This window comes from Alligator mississippiensis, chromosome 4, assembly GCF_030867095.1.
Source record: "Alligator mississippiensis isolate rAllMis1 chromosome 4, rAllMis1, whole genome shotgun sequence".
Taxonomy (NCBI): domain Eukaryota; kingdom Metazoa; phylum Chordata; order Crocodylia; family Alligatoridae; genus Alligator; species Alligator mississippiensis.
The window spans coordinates 29,736,529-29,756,397 of NC_081827.1; the positions used below are offsets into that span (position 1 = coordinate 29,736,529).

A 19,869-nucleotide genomic window follows, 5' to 3' on the forward strand; every position below is an offset into this window, starting at 1 on the left:
CGACGTGTGCGGTTGTATGTGTTAAGCCGTTTCCAACAGGACGGCTCTGCCTGCTTGATTATCGGAGCAAGCAGAGGAGGAGTCAGGTGTTGCTTATAAAGGGCTGAGAGTGCTGCTGGAGGGAGACTGGCTCCTGCAGCTAGCTCTGAATTAATGACATTGAAGGTTTGGGCTTTTTATCCCTGAGAGAGGCTGGAGGGAAATACCTGGGAGCTGTTACCCAAGATTAGTAGAAACAATAGGCTTTTGGTGTGGTTGCTTCTGTTGCTGTTTTGGGGTTCTAAGTGTGAAGAATAAAATGATGCCTAAGAAGAGATTTAAGTACGGCAGTGAATCCTCTGTAGAGGAAAGTAAAAGCTACTTGCTGACACCACAGGACATACAGTTCTACCTAATCCTGGATTTGCAGGATTCATATTATCTTATTGCCTGTTTTGGTAAAAGGAAGATTGTAAAATGTCGCCTTTGAGGATTAACTGACTCTTCAGCAAAGCAACTGTTATTTATGCTCTGAACATTGTAGTTACTTGGGTCCCCAAAGGAGTAAATCTAGGATTTCAATAGCGGTTCTCCCAAACGGTTTTTAAAGCTAAGCAAAAAGCAGGATGTTTACACAGGGCAGTATATAATAACATGTAATGAGAGGTTTACCGAGGAAGAAAGGTTTTGAGTTGAGCTGTTTAAGTAATTTTCTGTGGGGCCTATTTGAGTGTGGGTCAAACAAGTGTCAAGTAAGTGGGGTCTCTGTGCAAGGGAAGCACAGCTGGAGGGGGCTTGGTAAGCTCACTGCCCAACACGATGGAGGGGTGCTTGTGCTGCATGCACAGCAGGGATGGCAGGAGTATAAGGGGCTTGTGGCAGAGCAGGGTGTGGTAGGAGCCTGGGAGCTTGTCTGTGTGGCAGCAGCAGCTGGGGACTCATCTGTTAGGGACAAGCTTGTGCTGCTCACACAGCAGGGAGGTTGCATATGATTCCCCACAGCATGTGCCCCATATGATGTGTAGCCTGGTGCCTGTGACTGGTGCGGCATGTGGCCCCCAGCCACTCTGAAGTTGGACAATCTTAAACCATCAGGAAACAAACTGTATCTTAGAGGAAATGTAACTGATGATTATGGCACCATTCTGTAGGTCTTAAATTCCTACCCAAGTCTATTAACTTTATTTATTGAAGCTACTGGAGAATATAATAGCATACTCAGTTCTTGAGAATTTTTTCTTTCATAAGAGGCTCCTACAGATGTTTCAGTTTTGTCTTCAGGCTGGGCTGGCCTTGTGGGTGCCACATGGTTTGGTGGTCCACAGCTTCCCCCGCCCTCATCTTCCCCTCCCGCTGACGAGCCTAGTTTAAAGCCCGCCAGAGGAGATCCGCCAACCTAGAAGAAAACACACGCTTACCTTTGGGGGACAGGTGAAGCCCATCCCAACTGAGCATGTCCCTCGTCGTGATGTGCGGGTCGTTGTCCAGGAAGCCGAAGCCTGCCTCGAGACACCACTGCCGAAGCCGCCAGTTGGTCTCTGATGCAGTTCTCATGCCGTCTTCCGCGTCCGTTCACTGGTAGGATGGAAGAGAATACCACCTGTGCACCGAACTCCCTCAGCACGCTGCCCAGAGCACTGTAGTCCGCCATCAGGTGATCGGGGGTTCTCCTGGCCGCATCATTAGTACCCACGTGGACTAGGACCATGGGGTAGTAATCGGTGGTCTTGATCCTGGCCTGGATTACTTCCTTCACATCCCAAATCTTTGCTCCGGGCAGGCAGTATACCTCTCATGCTGAGGGGTCCTGGCGACAGATGGGCCCTTCTGTACCTCTCAGGATGGAGTTGCCTATGACGAGCACTCGTCGCCTCCTCCTCTGGGTCTGCTTGGGTCTCTTGTCCTGTTCAGAGTGTGGAGAATGTGGTGTTGCTTCCTGCCCAAGGGTTTCCTCCTCTCCTTCCATCTCCTGCAGGGTCTCCAGGGCCTCGTACCTGTTCTCCAGTCGGACTGGAGGAACTGGTATCTGTTCGCTGTGAGCAGCTCTGGTCCTGGAGGTGACCATCTGCCACTCTGCTGTGGAGGGCATTCCCCGGGCTGCTTCTTCCTTCGGTGCCTGGTCCTGCAGGGAAAGGAAATAACTGTCAATTTCATCCTCCGCCTCCCTGTTCCCCCTCAGCCTGCTAACCTCCTCCCGGAGCTCCCTCACCTGTGCCTCCAGAGCCCTAAGAGGGGCACCTGCCGGACAGGTGTGGGGGCCCCCAATCTCTGCCCCCCCCCGGCCCTGCTGGGGATCCCCCGCAGGCCAGGAGGTAGGGGGACATCAGCTCCCCCATGGGCTCGGTCTGGGTGGAGGCCTCAGACCAGCCCCGGGTAGGCTTAGCCCCCTGGGCAGAGGCCCTAGCAGCACTCCTCATCGACACCATTCTATAAGCTGCTGTTCGTAGATCTGTCTGGTGTCTACGCCCTACCCCTACAGGAGTCTCTCTCCTGGCCCTTTCTGCCCACCTGCCGGCGCGAACGCCTGCGCAAATGCCGGCGCGCTCTTACAGAGCGCGCCTGTTTGCGCACTCTGTTCGCGTTGAGCGGCTTGGGAGCGCAGCTCCCTACCGGCTCAACTATATGAGACCTGGGGGGCTTCCCCTCCGGATCTGGCTCAGCTGTGCCGGGTCCCTCTGCCCCACTTACCTTTGGGGAATCAGCTGTTGCTGCCCCTGCTGCCGATTCCTCTGCCGCTGCTGCTGCCGCCGCCTCTGGTCAGTCAGTTGGTAAAGTTGGTAAAGGGGCACACGTGCATGCAGGACACACGTGTGCCTGGCTCCTCTCCTTCCCACTGCTGGTTCCCGAGTTTCTCTCACTGGACCTTTCTGCCTAGGTCCATTGTGCCGGAACTGACTTCTGGGCTCCAGCTGTTGTCTTGTCTTTATCAGTCTGGGCCTCCAGCCTTGGTCTCAACTGCTCAAGGGCTATGGTTTCAGCCTCTCAGCATGGGCCCTTGGTCCTTTTTCTGTGCCTCTCAGACTTCTGGCTCTCTTGGGCTTTAGGACCCTGGCCCCATCCTGATTCTCAGCCCTCTCAGGCAATGGTCTTTTCTGACCTAGGCTCTGACCCCTTCCTGGTCAACGTCTATTCACATGCTGAGCTTGGCCCCTGGCAAGACTCACCACAAACACTTGTCCCTCAGGCACCACTGGGACCTCCATCCTACCCTGTTAATCCCGTTCCCTCCTCTGGTTTAAACTATACTAAAGGGGTAAGCCCTCCAGGTGTAACTAAACATTTATATCTTCTGCAAGCTCTCAGCTCTTTCCTTTTAGTCTGTAGGGTAGCGGGTCCCCAGGTAGTCTCCTAGCTACAGTCATCATAGAGTAGCTCTTCCCCTGGCAGCTTGCATGGACAAACTGCCTGCTTGGCGAAACCCTGAGCTTATATGCTACCTAAGCTCAGCTCTCTTCCCTCCAGCCCCCACAGGTGTTGTCTTTTGGGCTGGCTAGCTGACCTCCAGAGCAGCTTACAGTTGTGGAGCTAGGAGCTATACCCTTGCTCCCTGGTACTACTGCAATTCAACTGGCTTTGCAGTAAGCCCTCTGCTGTCCCAAGCAGTCTCTGCCGTATTGTATTACTGCAGAGCAGCAAGCTCTGTAGGAAGCATTGCCAGCCTAAAGCACCTAAGAGTAGCAGAAGAACAGGCTGCTTAAGGAGCAGACTATCCTATCTGGAGCTCTCATTACTGCTGGTGTTCCCTTAAAGTAACGGGGAACCTCGGGCTCCTTGTTAGGGTTCTCCGTCTCTCAGCCCTCTAGCAGACACTGCCATCCGTCATGCCACTGCGACTCATCTTGCCCCCACTCTTCTCCCCTTTCCCTTGGGCAGCTTTTTAATACCTGGCCACAAAGATTCAGATATCTTCTGAAGATATATTCTTGTATATAGTAATGTTGGCAGGAGTGGTGAGAAGCCCTATGAGCCAGATCCAGAGGTGTGATCTCAATCTACCAGAAGCCCTTCAGTGTGGATCCTGGCCCATGAGGAACCCCATAGTCCTGATTTAGCCCATTGTCATTTGACTTTGACACCCCTGCTTTAGGCAACCCTGTAATGGTTTTTTTTTAGCTATTTCACCATCTGTTCCTATATTTGTTTTTCATCCAACCTACTTGTTTATTCCTCTTAATGTGTTCCTCCTTTTTGGGACAGTCTGAAGATAAACTAGTTAATGTTTGAGTTTCTAAGATGGAGGCTATGAAATTATGCACTTACGTGACTTTGAACATATCACCTGGTTAGTTGGTGGCAAAATCAGAAAAAACAAGGCAGAAATACTGATTCCCTATCCTCTGTTCTAATCTCCAACCCATGTTTACTCTCAAAATAATTATGCTGGCTCTGCAGTAGTACATAACTAATGAGCTGTTTCCAGACCTGTATTGCTATCTTATGGTATAATCTGAGGAGTAACATTTCTCATAAACACAGTTATGATATAAGTTCTTTTCTCATAATCTTCTCCTTTCTTCCCTTAATAAAATGTTTTAACACATTGATCCTTCATGGTCCTTCTTCTGTGCTTATGGAAGTTTCTGCTTCCACCTTTTTCATTCCATTTTTCACTATGATCTACTGCAGACATAGCATGGAGCAAAAAATATTTCTTTGCAACATAAAGAAAATCCAATTTAGAGATTGTGTGATCCTGTTTCCACTGAAGTCAGCATAATGGCTTTCTTTAACTTCAGAAGTGGGATTTTATTCTTTGGTGTTCAAAACTCAACCATCTGTCCCTAATTGGGTGGGACAGTCCTGGAATGGGAACCTCAAGTTCTGGTCCTGGGCTGCATGACTCTGGGACAGCATTTGTCCTGGATTCTCAATATCGTGTGGGGATCCAGGTTTCCCTTTGCAAGCTGGCAGCATTCTAGCCTGCCTGGGGCTGCTGGGAGCAAGATGCAGGGGCCTTCACATGCATGTGCGCACCTACACACATGGATGTGGCTGGGAATACAGCCAGGCAGTGTGGAGAGCAGCTCCCTGCAGGTAAGTCTATGTGGGAGGGGAGGAGTCATGGAGGTATGCAGATCAAGGTCTCTGTAGTGAGGGAGAGAGTGGGGCAGGGGCTGGGGATGCTGCCCAGCTGGGGTGGTGCATGGAGCCTGGGGTCAGAGTGGGGAGCAAGATGGAGTTGCAGGTGGCTTGACTGGGGAGGGGGGAATAGCTCCCTGCTGTTGCATGCGCCCCATTGGGGGGCATAGAGTGGCACATGCCCCTCAGATTTGTGCATGGGGCAGGGCAAATCTGGGCTGCCCACTGTAGGCTTGGGGTCCCTGCCCTGCTGCCTTTCTCTTGGGAACCCCATGCCAGCAACGTGCCCCCTGCTCACCCAGCAGCAATGGGGGCAGTGGCAGTGTGGCGTTTTGCCCCCTACTGTTGTTGGGCAGGCAGGGGGTGCATGGCCAGTGTGGGGTTCCCGGGTGGGAAGAAGGCAGGGAGAGGAGCCTTGAGCCTGCAATGGGCAGCCCTCATCCACTCCTACTCTGCTCATCTCTGGTCTGTCTTTTTGGGGTTTATATGAGAAATTTCTTGGAGTAGAAAAGTTTGTTTCTTTGTTTCCAACAAAAATTATAGCATATCTCTGTAACTTAGAAGGGTGTCTGCATTAGGGATAGATTGCTTTTCAGTTGCTGGCTTCAGTTTATTTCAAGATTGTAGTGCATATTCTAGTTAATTTGTAAAGCTCTTTGATGCAGATGAGTTCCCTAAATTCAGTGTATATGGGATAACTTTTACTGTATGCAGTAGTGCACACAAGGCCCAATTCCAATCCTTCTTCCTTTGTGATTCTTTCTCTCAACTGGTTAAGAGTATACAAAGTAACGTGTAGAAATTATTTGCGAAGCTGAGGAGTCTGTTACAAGAAGCAGAATTATGCTGTAAATGCAGTTAGGAACAGCTCATAAACACACAAAAACCTCACTTCTGTTTATTTTTTCTTCCTCCTTTTTTAATTTGCTGGATTGTTTTACATTGCTGAGACAACATAAACTATTTTAAACAAATTTTATGTTTATGGGAATCTTAGTTAAAAAGTTATAAATATTAAACATTGCATCACTTATGTGTTATTTATAGTAGAATAGAGATTCCATCTACCCTGGGGTGGGCAAAATGGGGCCTGTAGGCCAGATCCGGCCCACGGAGGGACTTTGTCCAGCCCATGGTGGGTCCCTCTATCCTGCCTGGCCCAGGCACTGTCTGGCCCATGATATGTCCCACTGCCCCCTGGATATGCAGTGGGGTTGGGTGGCTCCGTGGCTGGATTGCCTTACTAGGTAGCCCAGGCAGCAGTGGCTCTTTCTGGCTGCTGCTGTCACTGGCCCCAGCCCTGTGGTACTGGCAAGGACCCACGTGCACAGCCTGAACCTCAGCCCATCTTGTACCCACTCCAGACTCAGTAGAGCAGACCAGCTCCAGACCAGCCAGAACCTGCACGCACAGCCCCAACCCCAGCCTGCCCTGCTCCTGCTCCAGACTTGCCTGCCCATGTTGAGCAGCAGGAGCAGTGGTAGCGGCTGGGTAGAAGCTGGTGCTCCGCATAAGGGGGAAAAGCAGCCTCTCCCCTTTGCCACTGCTGGACCCTTCTTCCTGCAGCCATCTGGATCCCATGCCTGGGCTGCCCTGCAGCTCCTTTGTGCTGCCACTGCTGCCCTGCTGGGTGGCCCAGAGACAGCGCTAACAGCGGTGGAGAGGAGCTGCTGGGCAGCCCAGGCATGGGCTCCAGGCAGCTGCAGAAAGAAGGGCCCAGCAGTGGTGAAGGGCAGGGGTCGCTTTTCTCCTGTGCTGAGCAGCAGCAGCTGCCTGGCCACTGGTGCTGCTCAGCGTAGGCGGGTGGTCTGGAACAGGCCCGGGCGGCCATTTCTTTCTCTTTAATTCTCTCCTATCCTGAAGGCAGTGTGATTTATTTTAGGGTAATTATGTTTAGATTAACTAGGATATTCAGACTGTTATTTCCACTTGATTTTAATGAAGCCATGCTTTTATCCAATTTTACATCTGAGGAGTGTCAAGAGGTCCAGTAGTGTCACAGCCCATTTTTTAACTATCCTTTTTCTGAGCTCCGTATTGCAAGGACTAGACCATATTGTCTGCTATCTCGATACATATCTTAAGAATTAAGTGCAAGTGTTTTTATATGTGTTGTCCTAGTTAGTAATTTCAACTGAAATATAAGATATTACAAAATATATTTGTTTAAATTTAAGGTTGTTTAAATGACGAAACATTTTTTCTTTTCACAGTCTGTGTTTTATATACACAAGGTATAGGAAGCAAAGAATGGAGAGAGGTAAGTTTTATGTGTTTTTTTTTCCCCTTAATTATTTTAATTAGTGCTGGTTGGCTTGCCAGTCTCATATAGCTCCCAAGGGTTTAACTTACAGCCCCCGGGCTCCCACTCTGAGTACTGTGTCCCATTCCTTCTGCTTCCTATCCCTGACAATGGGGGCAGAGTGATACAGCCAACGTTGACGAAGGGTCTTGTGGGGGACCTGGTGACTGCATAGCTTGGGAGTGCCAGCACACTGAAGTGATGCTTGGGAGCATATGTAGTGCAGTGGGGACAGGGGGGTGCTGGCACTATGCATGGGGGGCATTGGGGTGCCCACTGAGTGGTGTGGTGGTGGGAGGGAATCACATGGCATGGTGTGGCATGCAGCCCCTACCCACTCAGAAGTTGGGTACAGTTCTGGAGCATCTCATTAATTTCAGTGGACTATACTAAATATGTTAGAGGTCTCTAAACAGTTTCTAGAGGACAGATGTATTGTTATGCCCTTCTGGGCATTGTTATTAAATAAAATGTGTTCGCTTACCTTCCTGGACACAACAGAGAGATATTGTTGGAAAACTGTAAGGAAGCAAAAATACTTGTGTTATGCCTGCTCACCAGTTAAAGGATTTGATTTTTCAGGACCAACAATCTACAGTCCTGAACCCTAAACCAGTGATGGTTGATGGCAGGGGTGGTATGACAGAGGCTGGATCATGCTAGACATGCCCTGTTTCTATTCTCTCCCTCTAAAGTACTTACTGCTTGCCACTATTGGTGACAAAGTACTGGCTAGGTAGACCATTGGTTTATATTTTGGAAATATTTTGGGTAAAAATTAGTAAATGATAACTACACATTATATTTTGAAATATACCACTATTACCAATAATACTATACTCCTTCTGGGACTAATCTGTAGGTTCCTGGCTAAAGGGTGTTACTCCTACACTTAGGGTCAGACTAATTGATTGCCCCATGTGGGATCAGGAAGGAATTTTACCTTGCTGTCAGATTGGTATGGACTGTAGGCTATTGTTGTCCCCCTGCCTTACCTGTGGCAGGTTAGGGTGCTAGGCCTTGTTGTGTGACAGGGTTGACTGTATAGTGTTATTAATAGTTTAGACAAGGATTTGTGTGGGATAGGGATGATCCTCCCTCAGGCAGAGGCTTGGATTAAATGATCTCTGGAGGTCCCATCCAGGCCTACTTTACTATTATTCTTTGATTCTTCGGTCCATTTGATAGTGACCCATTGGAAGCTCTAAGATGTTTTTGATCTAGCAGGGGAATTGTACAAGTCTGTCAATTAGCCTAAGATCTCCATAATGCTTTTCATCATTAGTTTCTTTCAGAATTGGTGAAGCTCTACTGTGTTATTGTGAAAGGCCATTATATCGTCTTATTTAAACCCTGAATCACTAAAGAATTACTTGTTCAATTTACAGTCATCCTCTTCCCTTAGTTAGCTAAACAGAAATGTTTAGATCAGATGTTACTTCATTGATAGTAGGCACCAGAATTATTGTCAAAAGCCTTGAATCATGAGGAATCCCCTACCTCAGTTTGGTTGTTTCTTTTATGCTAAATTCAGGATCATTGTCTTGAGCAGGGGTTGGGAAGATGAGCTACAGGCTTTTAAGAGCAGTTCTGCCTTTGCACTGAAGTAGGGCTTTCCTGAGGCTATCTTTCTTGCCCTATCCCTTAACTATAGCACCACCTCTACCAATGACCACTTTTCCCTTGTTAGTTCAAATTCTGACTATTCCTAAACATCAGGCTCCACCCTTTGCATCTCTCCAGTTCCAGTTCCTTCCCATCCTTCATTCCAACCTCCATCCAAAAACTTGTTGCCCACTGCCAGTTGATTTTACCACCCATTGCCAGTTCTCCACCCCCTCTGCTCACTCGCTGCTGTTTCTAAGGGAGGTTGATGACTTCTAAGGGAGTTTTAAGGGATGTATCTGTCTAGTGTTGTAGCCATCTTAACTGTTTTACAATAAAGTTTTAGCTGTATCCTACTTTTTTGTAACATAGAGACTTTTTTATGTTTTACTTGTATTCTGGGGCTGAAGGGTAAAAGGAATTGTAGAAAATCAGGGCTGGAAGGGACCTTAGGAGGTCATCTAGTTCAACCTCCTACTCAAAGTAGGACTAGCCCCAAATGTAATCCCAGTCAAGGCTTTGTCTTGCCGAGCCTAAAAACCTCTAAGGATGAAGATTTCACAACCTCTCTGTATAGCCTGTTCCCATGATTTACCTCCTCATGAGAGAGTTTTTCCTAAGTTCCTAACCTAAACTTCTCTTGCTGCAACTTGAGACCGATGCTCCTTATTCTGTCATTTGCCACCACTGAGAATAGTATAGCTTCATCCCCTTTGTGTAAACATCCTTTAGACGGTTGAAGGCTGTTATTAAATCCCCTCTGTCTTCTCTTCTCTACTTCCACTTCCCTCAGTGTCTCCTCATCCATCCTGTTCCCCAGGCCACTAACTGTTTTCATTGCCCTCTGCTGGACTCTCTCCAGTTTATACACATCCTTTCTGTAGTGGTGGGGGGCTCAAATCTGGATACAGTACTCAAGATGTGGCCTCGCCAGTACCGGAGAGAGAGAATAATCACTTCCCTCGATCTGCTGGCAACACTTTTACTAGCGCAGCCCAGTATGCTGTTAGCCTTATTTGCAACAAGAGCACACTCTTGGCACATATGCAGCTTTATGTCCACTGTAACCCCCAGGTCCTTTTCTGCAGAGCTGCTTCTTAGCCAGTCAGTCTCCAGCCTGTACTGATGCGTGAGATTATTCCATCCTAAATGCAGAACTCTGCACCTGCAGTTACCGAGCATCATGACATCTCTTTTGGTCCAGTCTTCCAATTTGTGTCTGTCTCTCTGAATCCTAGCCCTACCCTCCAGCATATCTACTTCTCCACCCAGTGTGGTATTATTTGCAAACTTAGTGAGGGTGCACTCCATCCCATATTCCTGATAGTTGGTGAAAATACAGAACAAAACTAGCCCCAGGACCAGCCCCAGGGGCACTCCACTTGATATGAGTTTCCAACTAGACATCAAGTCATTGATTACTCCTCTTTGACCCGAACAATCCAGCCACTTTTCTATCCACTTTGCAGTCCATTCAAGATGCTCCTTATTCAAGCAGTAGTGTGATTCATATACATTGCTGGGTCAGATTTGGGCTCATCAAAGGGGCAGTGGAGAGATGTCCAGCACAAAATGACACTATGAAAACTCTGCATCTGCTCTTTAGAGGATGGGTCATATGCTTGGCGCTCAACCCCACAGAGGCAAGACTGGAGGGGAAGCCAGAGTAACCACCTGATGAAGGGGCTGCAAAGTATTGTAGGATTCTGCTGACTGACAGCTAACCTACACTAGAGTAGAGATGAAGACACGCTTCACTTATGCCAATACATCTTGAATAGATTTTCAATCAGTAATAATCACACCTCAGTTGAACCTCACAAGCTATAACACTGTCAACAGATTGGGCAAAGCTATAATTTAGAGCTCCACCTCATCTATCTCTGACCCACATATACACGTTTAAGTCAACCAGTTCAAATGTCCATGTGCTCTTCGACATGGAAAGATCAAAAAAATATTGGGGTTTTTTTGTGTCCATATGGTTTTTAGTAAGGAGTCATTTCATCCCATCCTAATGGGTCACACAGACCTTTTAAATTAAATTTATCCTGATGTTGTCTAGCACTATGAGCCCAGTAACTAGGCAAATGTATCTTTTAAATTGCACCCACCAAATTTGTATTGACTTGAGCTGCATTCATTGAAGAATGTGTGTATATATAGACAGTTCACTTTTTTGCCTATGATCTCTTTTTAATCATTGGCCAGTTGAGGACCAGAATAGCCACTATAAGGGCCAGAATGGCCAAGTGTGCAGTGTTAGACAGAGTGGTGGGGACACAGAATTGAAACATCAGTAGCCTCTTCTCCTGGAGTTCTGCAGAAAGGGATTAAGTGTCTGGAACTATAGAGTGTCTTTGCATGTGCTCTCAGCAGCTGCTGTGATTAAAGTGCCCACAGCATCTCTGTGAACAGTGTCCCTGTGCTTCAAAATGGCTAAATTAACTAAAGCTTGCTTAATGAGCTTTAGAAATTACTTAAATCATTGCAGCTGCATGCAATGCTGTGATCTCCAGACAGGGGGTGCAACAGAACTCTCCCCCCAACCCCACTGGGACTGCAACCCCGGCCTCCCAAGGTTTGCCCATTTTCCCCCTCTGCCTCACCCAGAGGACATGTACATCTGTATGACTTGTGCTTTCATGCGCTTCGGAAGTATCTGAATGCTTCCAGTGTCATGTCTGTCTGCACCCACAAGTTTTCTAGGGGTGCTGCTCCCAAGAGTGTGAAACCATGCAGAAAAGAAACTTGAACTAGTTACATATGGTAAGAAGTAACTTCTTTTTTAAGTGGATAAAATCAGATGTTTAGTTCAATTTGTTCTGTAGGATGAGCTTAGTTTACAAAGATGCTGTGAAAGTTATGAATAGAAGAGTTTCACTAATCCCATCCAGTCTTTTTCAATTAAACTCTCACATAGAAGGTCAAATCCTGGAAAATATATAGGGTCATTACAAATGAGATCTGTCATGTTTGTCCAAGGCATTCATAAATAAATTACTCCAGCCACAAGCGTGGGAAGAAATGTTGCCAGACTTGCAGGCAAAAAATATATTGTAAACATAAGATAAAACTATATATGTATTGGCACTAACAGATTCAACAGAAAGTAACTTTAGATTCACACGTGCATATTCAGCACATTGATGTATATCTTTAGTTTCCACTACAATTTTCATTACCTTCATTCCAGCAGCTACAGAAATGCGGAGATCTCAGATGAGTTTATTAATCCTGCTGTATGATAACAGAAACATACTTTTTTAGCTATTTATAATTTGGACAGTAAACAGTTCGGGAACCTGTACTATTCATTCCTTTGGTTTTGCATCTATGTTCCTCTGTCCAGGTATGTCTGCCCTTTTTTGACTAGTTGTCCATATGGATTTTATTTGTGGTCATGTACAAGATCAGATTTTTTTTTTTTTGGATAGCCACCGTGAGACTTTAAATGATTTGTTTATTAGTTTAGATAGTATAGCTGCTTTCCAATTAAACAGACTTTAAAATGAACATGGATAGAGACCTGTTAGTATTATGAGCTTCCCATTTTAGAAACTTCCCTCTAACTCCCTTCTGCCCAAAGCAGAGTCTTCAGGTTTCAAAACCTGCCTTTGTTTTGATGCAGTTACTTTGCTGCACAACTACTAGAGGTGTTTTGAGGAAGAACTTATCCCTGATAGGTTTCAATTTTGCATTCTTTTTCAGAAAGATCTCATGAGTTAAGAGCTGGTGCTGTGAGCTGTGATTCAGTGGTAAGCTCTAGATCTGTGCGAAATGAAAAGAATTCACTTTGGATTTGGCAATTCGGAGAGACAGTGATTCATTTTGGCGATTCAAATCACTGTCCCGATTCAATTCGACTGAATCCGAATCTGAAGATATTTGGTGCTGAATCTTATTCAGCCATAGACTATATAGGCAGGCAGTGCTGGCGGGAGCAGCTGGGGGACCAGCTGGAAGAGCCCCAGCTTGAGCCGGCAGGTCCCTTGACTACCCCCCTCCCCTGCTGGGGCGAGGCAGACAGTGCTGGCAGCCCCCGGAGAAGCTGCAGGAGCTGGGGGGAATGATCAGGAAGCTGGGGGATTGAAATGGGAACTGGGGAATAACAAGGAATCCCCAGCTCCTGGTTCAGACCCCCAGCTCCCAATCATTCCCCCAAGCCTCCACAGCTTTTCCTGGGGCTGCCAGCACTGCCTGCCTCACCCTGGCAGGGGGGCAGCTGGATGAGCTGCAACTTGAGCTGGCAGCCCGGGGAGAAGCTGTGGGATGTAGGGAAATGATTAGGGAACTGGGGGGGAATGATTGGGGGCTAGGGGAGTGAACAAGGGCTTCCCCCCAGTTCCTGGTTAAATCCCCTAGCTCCGTCATCATTTCCCCAGCCCCCACAGCTTCTCTCAGGGCTGCCAACACCACCTGCCTCGCCCTGGTGGGGGAGCAGCCGAGGGAGCTGCAGCTTCTCCCAGGGCTGCTGGCTCAATCTGGGGCTCGTCCAGGTACTCCCCCGGGTGCTCCCACCATCACCGCCTAGTGCAGGGGTAGGCAACATTTTTTGACTGGAGTGCTGAAGAAACCACAATGTCTACCTTGGAAGGTGCCGGAGTGCTGACATGCTGTAGCCCGGAGCAGCTGTTTGCAGTCTCCTGGCTGCAGCCGGCCCACAGAGCCCAGTCTGCTTGCAGCAGGGCTTGCAGCCTCCTAGCCACCTGCTGGGAGCAGCCTGGGCTCTGTGGCTGGCAGCAGCTGCTTACAGCCCAGGCTGGCGGTGGTGTGCTGAGCAAAATGGCCTTGTGTACCATGCTCGGCACGTATGCCAGGGGTTGCTGACCCCTGGCCTAGTGCCTGCCTATCCAGTCTATGGCCGAATCTCTGTGAATTGATTTGGAGGCTTCTGATTTGATTTGGAGAGATTAACGGGTCTCCCAATTTGATCCAGATTTGGAGGTTTGGCTGCTGAATTGGGCTGAATCTCCTCCAAATTGAATTGGCTACCGAAGCATCACACAGCCCTAGTAAGCTCGCAGGCTCACTCATCAAAAGTGTTAGTTTTTGAGACTGACAGATATACTAAGCCCTCCTGAAGAGCTGAGACATAAATTAAACTTTTCAGTGCCTATGAGACAAGAATATATGTGCCATAGTCAAAAGGTAGTTAACAGCCTAAGAAAGGTGACTATGAAAGCAATATCTGTCTACTGGCTATAACTGAGCCCCACTTTTCCCAGCACTGACCCTTGTGCTACCCATTACTCTGAAACCCAGCATCTTACTTCTGAGTATCCCCATGTAATTATCATAATCACATGCAGGAACCATTTGCAGGAGCTGAGACATTAGTACTTGTCTCCCTCTCCTTGGGCAGAAGGCTTGCAGGATCGGCTTAGAACACTAGGAAAGGTAGCTCTGCCTCTGGAAAAGGCATATTCCTTTTCATCTTCAGGTTTACATCAAAGGGAATCCTTTTCTGCTAACTCTTCTCATTCATGGGTATGATTATGTGAATTCACAAGGAACTGAAGAAATGGTTCTTTGAGCATAACATTTCATTGGTCTTTCAAGGAATAGCCAGTCTTTGCAGGTTCCCACCAATCCAACTTTTATATGGTCATCAGTCATAACTTCTAGGGGAGCCTCTTCAAGCTAACATTCACTTAAAGAGTTGGATTCCCTTCCCTTAAGAGAAATTTGATCTTTCCAGTTGGATCACATAGTGCAGTCACAGTTCTTAAAGAATTGGGAAACGGAAGTCAGAGGCCACATTTACACGAGCTACTGTGCAGTCATTACTGCACATTTATTTAGTACTTGTGTAAACAGGTACTAAATAAATGTGCAGTAACCAGAATTATTCTGCAATAGCGCCAGTGACTGCTTTTTTATGACAATACTGTGCAGTAGCCTAATTCTACTATGTAGTAGCATCATGTCATGGTTTTTGCCATGCGATGCTGCTGCACAGTAGTATTGGGCTACTGCAGTCAGTGTTTCATGTAGATTTCATAGATTTCATAGACGTTAGGGCTGGAAGGGACCTCGGAAGATCATTGAGTCCAGCCCCCTGCCCCAGGGGCAGGAAGTCAGCTGGGGTCATAGGATCCCAGCAAAATAAACATCCAAATTTCTCTTGAAGGCGTTCAAAGTAGGTGCTTGAACCATCTCCAGTAATAGGCTATTCTAGACCTTGGGGGCTCAGACAGTAAAGAAGTTCTTCCTTATGTCCAGCCTGAAATGGTCTTGGAGGAGTTTATAACCGTTTGACCTTGTCAACCCTTGGGGCGCTCTGGTCAACAAATGCTCCCCCAGATCGTAGTGATCACCCACTATAAACTTATAGGTAGCCATCAGATCGCCCCTGAGGCTGCACTTTTCCAGGTTGAAGAGTCCCATAGCTCTCAGCCTCTCATAATAAGGTCTGTTTTCCTGACCTCTAATCATGCACTTGGCTCTTCTCTGAACTCTCTCAAGCTTCTCCACATCCTTTTTGAATTGTGGAGCCCAAAACTGAACACAGTACTCCAGCTGCGGCTTCACCAAGGCTCAGTACAATGGGAGAATGACATCCTGGGATTTGCTTGAGAAGCATTTATGGATGAAAGCCAGTGTTTTGTTCACTTTACTAGCTGCAGCATCACACTGAAGGCTCATGTTCATCTTGTGGTCAATCATGACCCCCAAGACCCTTTTGTCTGTAGTGCTAGCCAGCATAGCGCTGCTGAGCCTATAAGCATGCTGCAGGTTTTTCTTCCCACGGTGGAGAACCTTGCATTTTTCAGTGTTAAACACCATCAGGTTCTTGTCCACCCATTTCCTGAGCCTGTCAAGGTCAGCCTGGATCACCCTCCTGTCTTCCGGTGTGGACAGTGTGGTGTCGTCGGCGAATTTGGCCAGTCCGCCTCTGACACCAATGTCCACATCATTAATGAAGATGTTGAATAATGTAGGTCCAAGGACAGAGCCTTGAGGTACCCCACTGGTTACAGGGCACCACAACGATTGACTTGTGTCAACCACCACCCTCTGGGTCTGACCACAGAGCCAATTCCCCAGCCAGCAGATCATGGTGGACCCAAGGCCGCAGTTGGCCAGTTTTGCTGAGAGGTGATCGTGGGATACCAGATCAAAGTTTTTTTTTAAAGTCGGGATATATGACATCAAGCTCCTCTCCCTTGTCCAGGTGATATGTCACCTGGTCGTAAAAGGAAATAAGATTGGTCAAGCAAGACCTACCTGCAACAACCCGTGCTGGATATTTTCAGGATGTTGCCATCGGCCAGTCCGTTAAGAATGACCATTTTGATAATCTTTTCTAAGACCTTCTCTGGGATAGAGGTCAGGCTGATGGGCCTGTAGTTTGCCAGATCCACTTTCCTCCCTTTCTTGAAGATAGGCACCACATTGGCCTTCTTCCAGTCTTCGGGCATTTCGCCAGAGCGCCAAGAATTCTCAAAGATCCCTGCCAGGGGCTGAGCTATGATGCTAGCCAGCTCCCTGGGGACTGCCAGGGCCGGCTGACTTTAAGGTGTCCAGCCTCTCAAGGTGTTCCTTCATGAGGTCAGCATTGATGGAGGGCAAGGAATCTCCCTCACCTGGGCCTCCCTGTCCCGTAATGGGCAGGGGCGTCCCTTGGGACTGGTGAAAGACCAACACAAAGTACCCATTTAGGAAGTTGGCTTTTTCCTGGGCGTTGGTTGTCAGTTGTCCTGTCTGGTTTAGCAAGGGTGCAATGTTGCCCTTGCTTCTCCTCCAGCTCTCCACATATCTAAAAAGGACTTTTTATTATCCTTGATACTTGTAGCCAGTTGAAGTTCCTTCTCAGCCTTGGCTTTCGTGGTTCGCTTCCTGCTGGTCTGGATCAGTGCAGAATATTCCTCCTTGGAGGTGGATCCATTCTCCATCCTTTGTAGATCTTTCTTTTTAGATGGAGGAGGTCTGCTAGTTCCCTGCAGAGCCAAGGGGGCTGCTGTGCCCTTTTGCTCCCCTTCCTCCGAGACGGAATAGACTTAGCTTGTGCATCCAGGATCGCTCCCTTGAGGAGCAACCGCTCTTCCTGAACTCCCCTCCCCTTGGGGTTGTGGTCCCTTAGGGCCTCGCCAACAAGTCTCCTGAGCTTGTCAAAGTCAGCTTTCCTGAAGTCGAGGATTTCTGTATTGCTGACCGACTTGCCAGTAGTATGGCGGATGGTGAAGGTGATCCGCTCATGGTCACTGTCACCCAGCTTCCCTTTGATTGTTAGGTTGCTGATTAGGTTGTGCCTGGTTGCCAGTACCAGGTCGAGTGCACTTTATCTCTCGTTGGCCCATAGACTTATTGTGTCAGATAGAGCTCATCCACACATGAGGAAGCTTTGCGACTGTTCGGATTTGGCCGAGCACTCTTCCCTCGAGATGTCCGTGTAGTTAAAGTCTCCCATGACAACCATGGACCGGGAGCATGCAGCCTCAGCCAATTCCCTGGCGAACTCCTGGTCAAGCTCTTGATCCTGCGTAGGAGGTCTGTAGTAGACTCCCACGATTGTGCCCCCTGTGCCGTGTTCCCCACACATTTTAACCCAGAGGGTCTCCAGTCATCCACCTTGGACACCAATGTTGGCCTGCAGGGACGCATATCTCTCCTTGACAGAGAGAGCTACACTCCCTCCCCTTTTATCCACTCGATCTCTCCTGTACAGAGTATAGCCATCTATACCTGTGGCCCAGTCATGGGTGGAGTCCCACCACGTCTCTGTTATCCCTATGACATCATAGTTATTTGTGTTAAGCAGGAGGACAAGTTCCTCCTGTTTATTCCCCAAGCTCCTAGCATTTGTGTACAAGCAGGCAAGTGTCCCTTTTGGGGTCCTTGCCTTGCCTACAGATCATTCCAGGGCTGGGCCAGGGGTGGACTCCCTTAAGTGCCTTGGCCTGCTGGCTTTGCAAGGGTTGCTCAGTGGGCAAGCAGTGGCAGTAGTCCCCCCATTCACCAGCGGGCTTAGTTTAAAGCCTGGTGGAGCAGGTCAGCCAGTCTGGCTGAGAAGAGCTTCCTCCCCAGTGGAGAGAGGTGGAGGCTGTCCCTTCCCAGCAGCTCACTGCCTCTCACCAAAGAGCAGACTGTGGTCATGGAAGCCAGAGCCTTCACAGTGACACCAGTGCCGCAGTCTTTGGTTTACTACATTGATCCTCCTCTTCCTCCTCAGGCAGTAGCCCAAAACTGGGAGTATCGAGGAAAACACCACCTGTGCCTCCAACGCCTTAAGCCCCACTCCCAAATCCCTGTAGTGCTTCATGACCCAGCAGGGATTGCTCCAAGCTGTGTCATTCGTGCCCTCATGGATAAGGAGCTTAGGGTAGTGGTCAGTGGGCTGGAGGAGCTCAGGGATCTTCTCCACGATGTCTCAGATACAGGCTCCCAGGAAGCAGCAGACTTCCCGGTCTAAGAGGTCGTGGCGGCAGATTGCCCCCTCAGTCCCCCTCAGGATGGAGTCTCTCACGACAGACACTTTGCGTTTTGTCTTAGGGAGAGCAGGGGCGGTAGCTACAGTTGAGCCTGTGTTGCCTGCAGGAGCTGGCAGCTTGGCAGGCTCTTTTGGGGCTGCAAGAGGCTCATACCTGTTGCAAAGCTGCAGTGGGGTGGGGACCTTGGTGTGGTGGGCCTTGGGGCCCTTGACCACCTTGGTCCATCCCCTTGGCTGGACAAAATGGGAGGTCCCCAAGTCCTCCCTTGTCCTGAAGGGTGACCATAGTCTACCCTCCGCCTCCTAGGGGAGAAGGGCCTAGCAGTCTATCTCCCATTCACCATCCCTGATGGCACGCAGTCTCTAGACTGTGGCCTGGAGCTCCTCCGGCTGGCGTGCCAGAGACCCCAAAAAGGAGCAGACCTCACAAGGAGAGGTGGCCATGCTCCTGGACCCCAGAGCCTGAAAAAGTGACAGGCAGCCCCCGCAGCCGAGAGCCAGAGGCTCCGTCTGCCTGGAGCCCGGAACCAGGGGCTCCGTCTGGGTGGAGGCCTCTGAGGCATCAGGGGTGGGCCGCAGACTCCGAGGGGACCCTCGGGTTGTGGCTCATGTCCATCTGCATGGTGCCACTGGGAGGCTGGCTGCAGCTGGGACTGCCTTCCCTAGGGTGTACAGGCATGGTCTCGGTCCCTCCCGCTCACCCTCCTGCGCAAACTCCACGCTAACTCATGCTGGGCAGACAAGCACACCTGTTTGCACGGCCTGTTCACAAGGCTCTGGTCATGTGGCTCCCTGGGGCGCTGTGCCAAGTAGGGGCCGGGGCAGGGCGAGACGATCCTTGGCCCCACTTAGCTGGCTCGTCTCTGCTGTCTGGGGTTAACCCCCTCCCACCACAGGTCCTGCTTACCTCCGGCTGTGCTGGAGGTTGGCGGGGTGCTCCATGGCTGCTGGGGGGCTTCGGGGAGTGGGGGCATAACGGGCTTGCACCCACGCATCTCTCGCTGCTCCCAGAGCCTGATGCGGCCAAAGAGGATTAACATGCAAGAACAACTCATCACTTGTATATCATACTTTGACTGAGGTAGTAATTTCTTTCATACCTTGCTCAATAACTGACTTAAAAGCTTCCCAAGATTTGATAAAATGCATGGCTAGAGTGCATAGCTCCTAGAGGAGGAGAGCAAGATAAGGAGTACAATTATATTGTATAAAATATCATGGTCTTCCTATCTTCCCTCCCCATCACAATTCTTTACGTGCCCATTTCATGATATTGTTGGAACATGGAATGGACCTCCTCCTTCTGCAGCTTGGAGCAGTAAAGATACAGCGTGTAGTGTGCCCTGGCCTTGTGCATAGATCTGGGGGTCACGGGTCCCCACTGTCCTCCTGGGAATGCATGCTGCAGCAGGGAGCTTCCCTTGCCCATGCCCGCAGCAGGCACGCGGGGGGGAGCCAGCTCTGCCCTCTG

The 19,869-nt window shown here is 48.9% G+C and overlaps 1 protein-coding gene across 2 annotated transcripts in view; it reads left to right on the forward strand.

The window, feature by feature from the left end:
• The window catches only part of CPNE8 (copine 8), a 168,139-nt gene that overhangs the window by 24,201 nt on the left and 124,069 nt on the right, over nucleotides 1–19,869 (forward strand). For both annotated transcript variants that reach the window (XM_014606507.3, XM_006260035.4), the window contains exon 3: nucleotides 7,272–7,318. In XM_014606507.3, coding sequence (XP_014461993.2) covers nucleotides 7,272–7,318 — 47 coding nt within the window. The remainder of the gene's footprint in view (nucleotides 1–7,271; nucleotides 7,319–19,869) is intronic.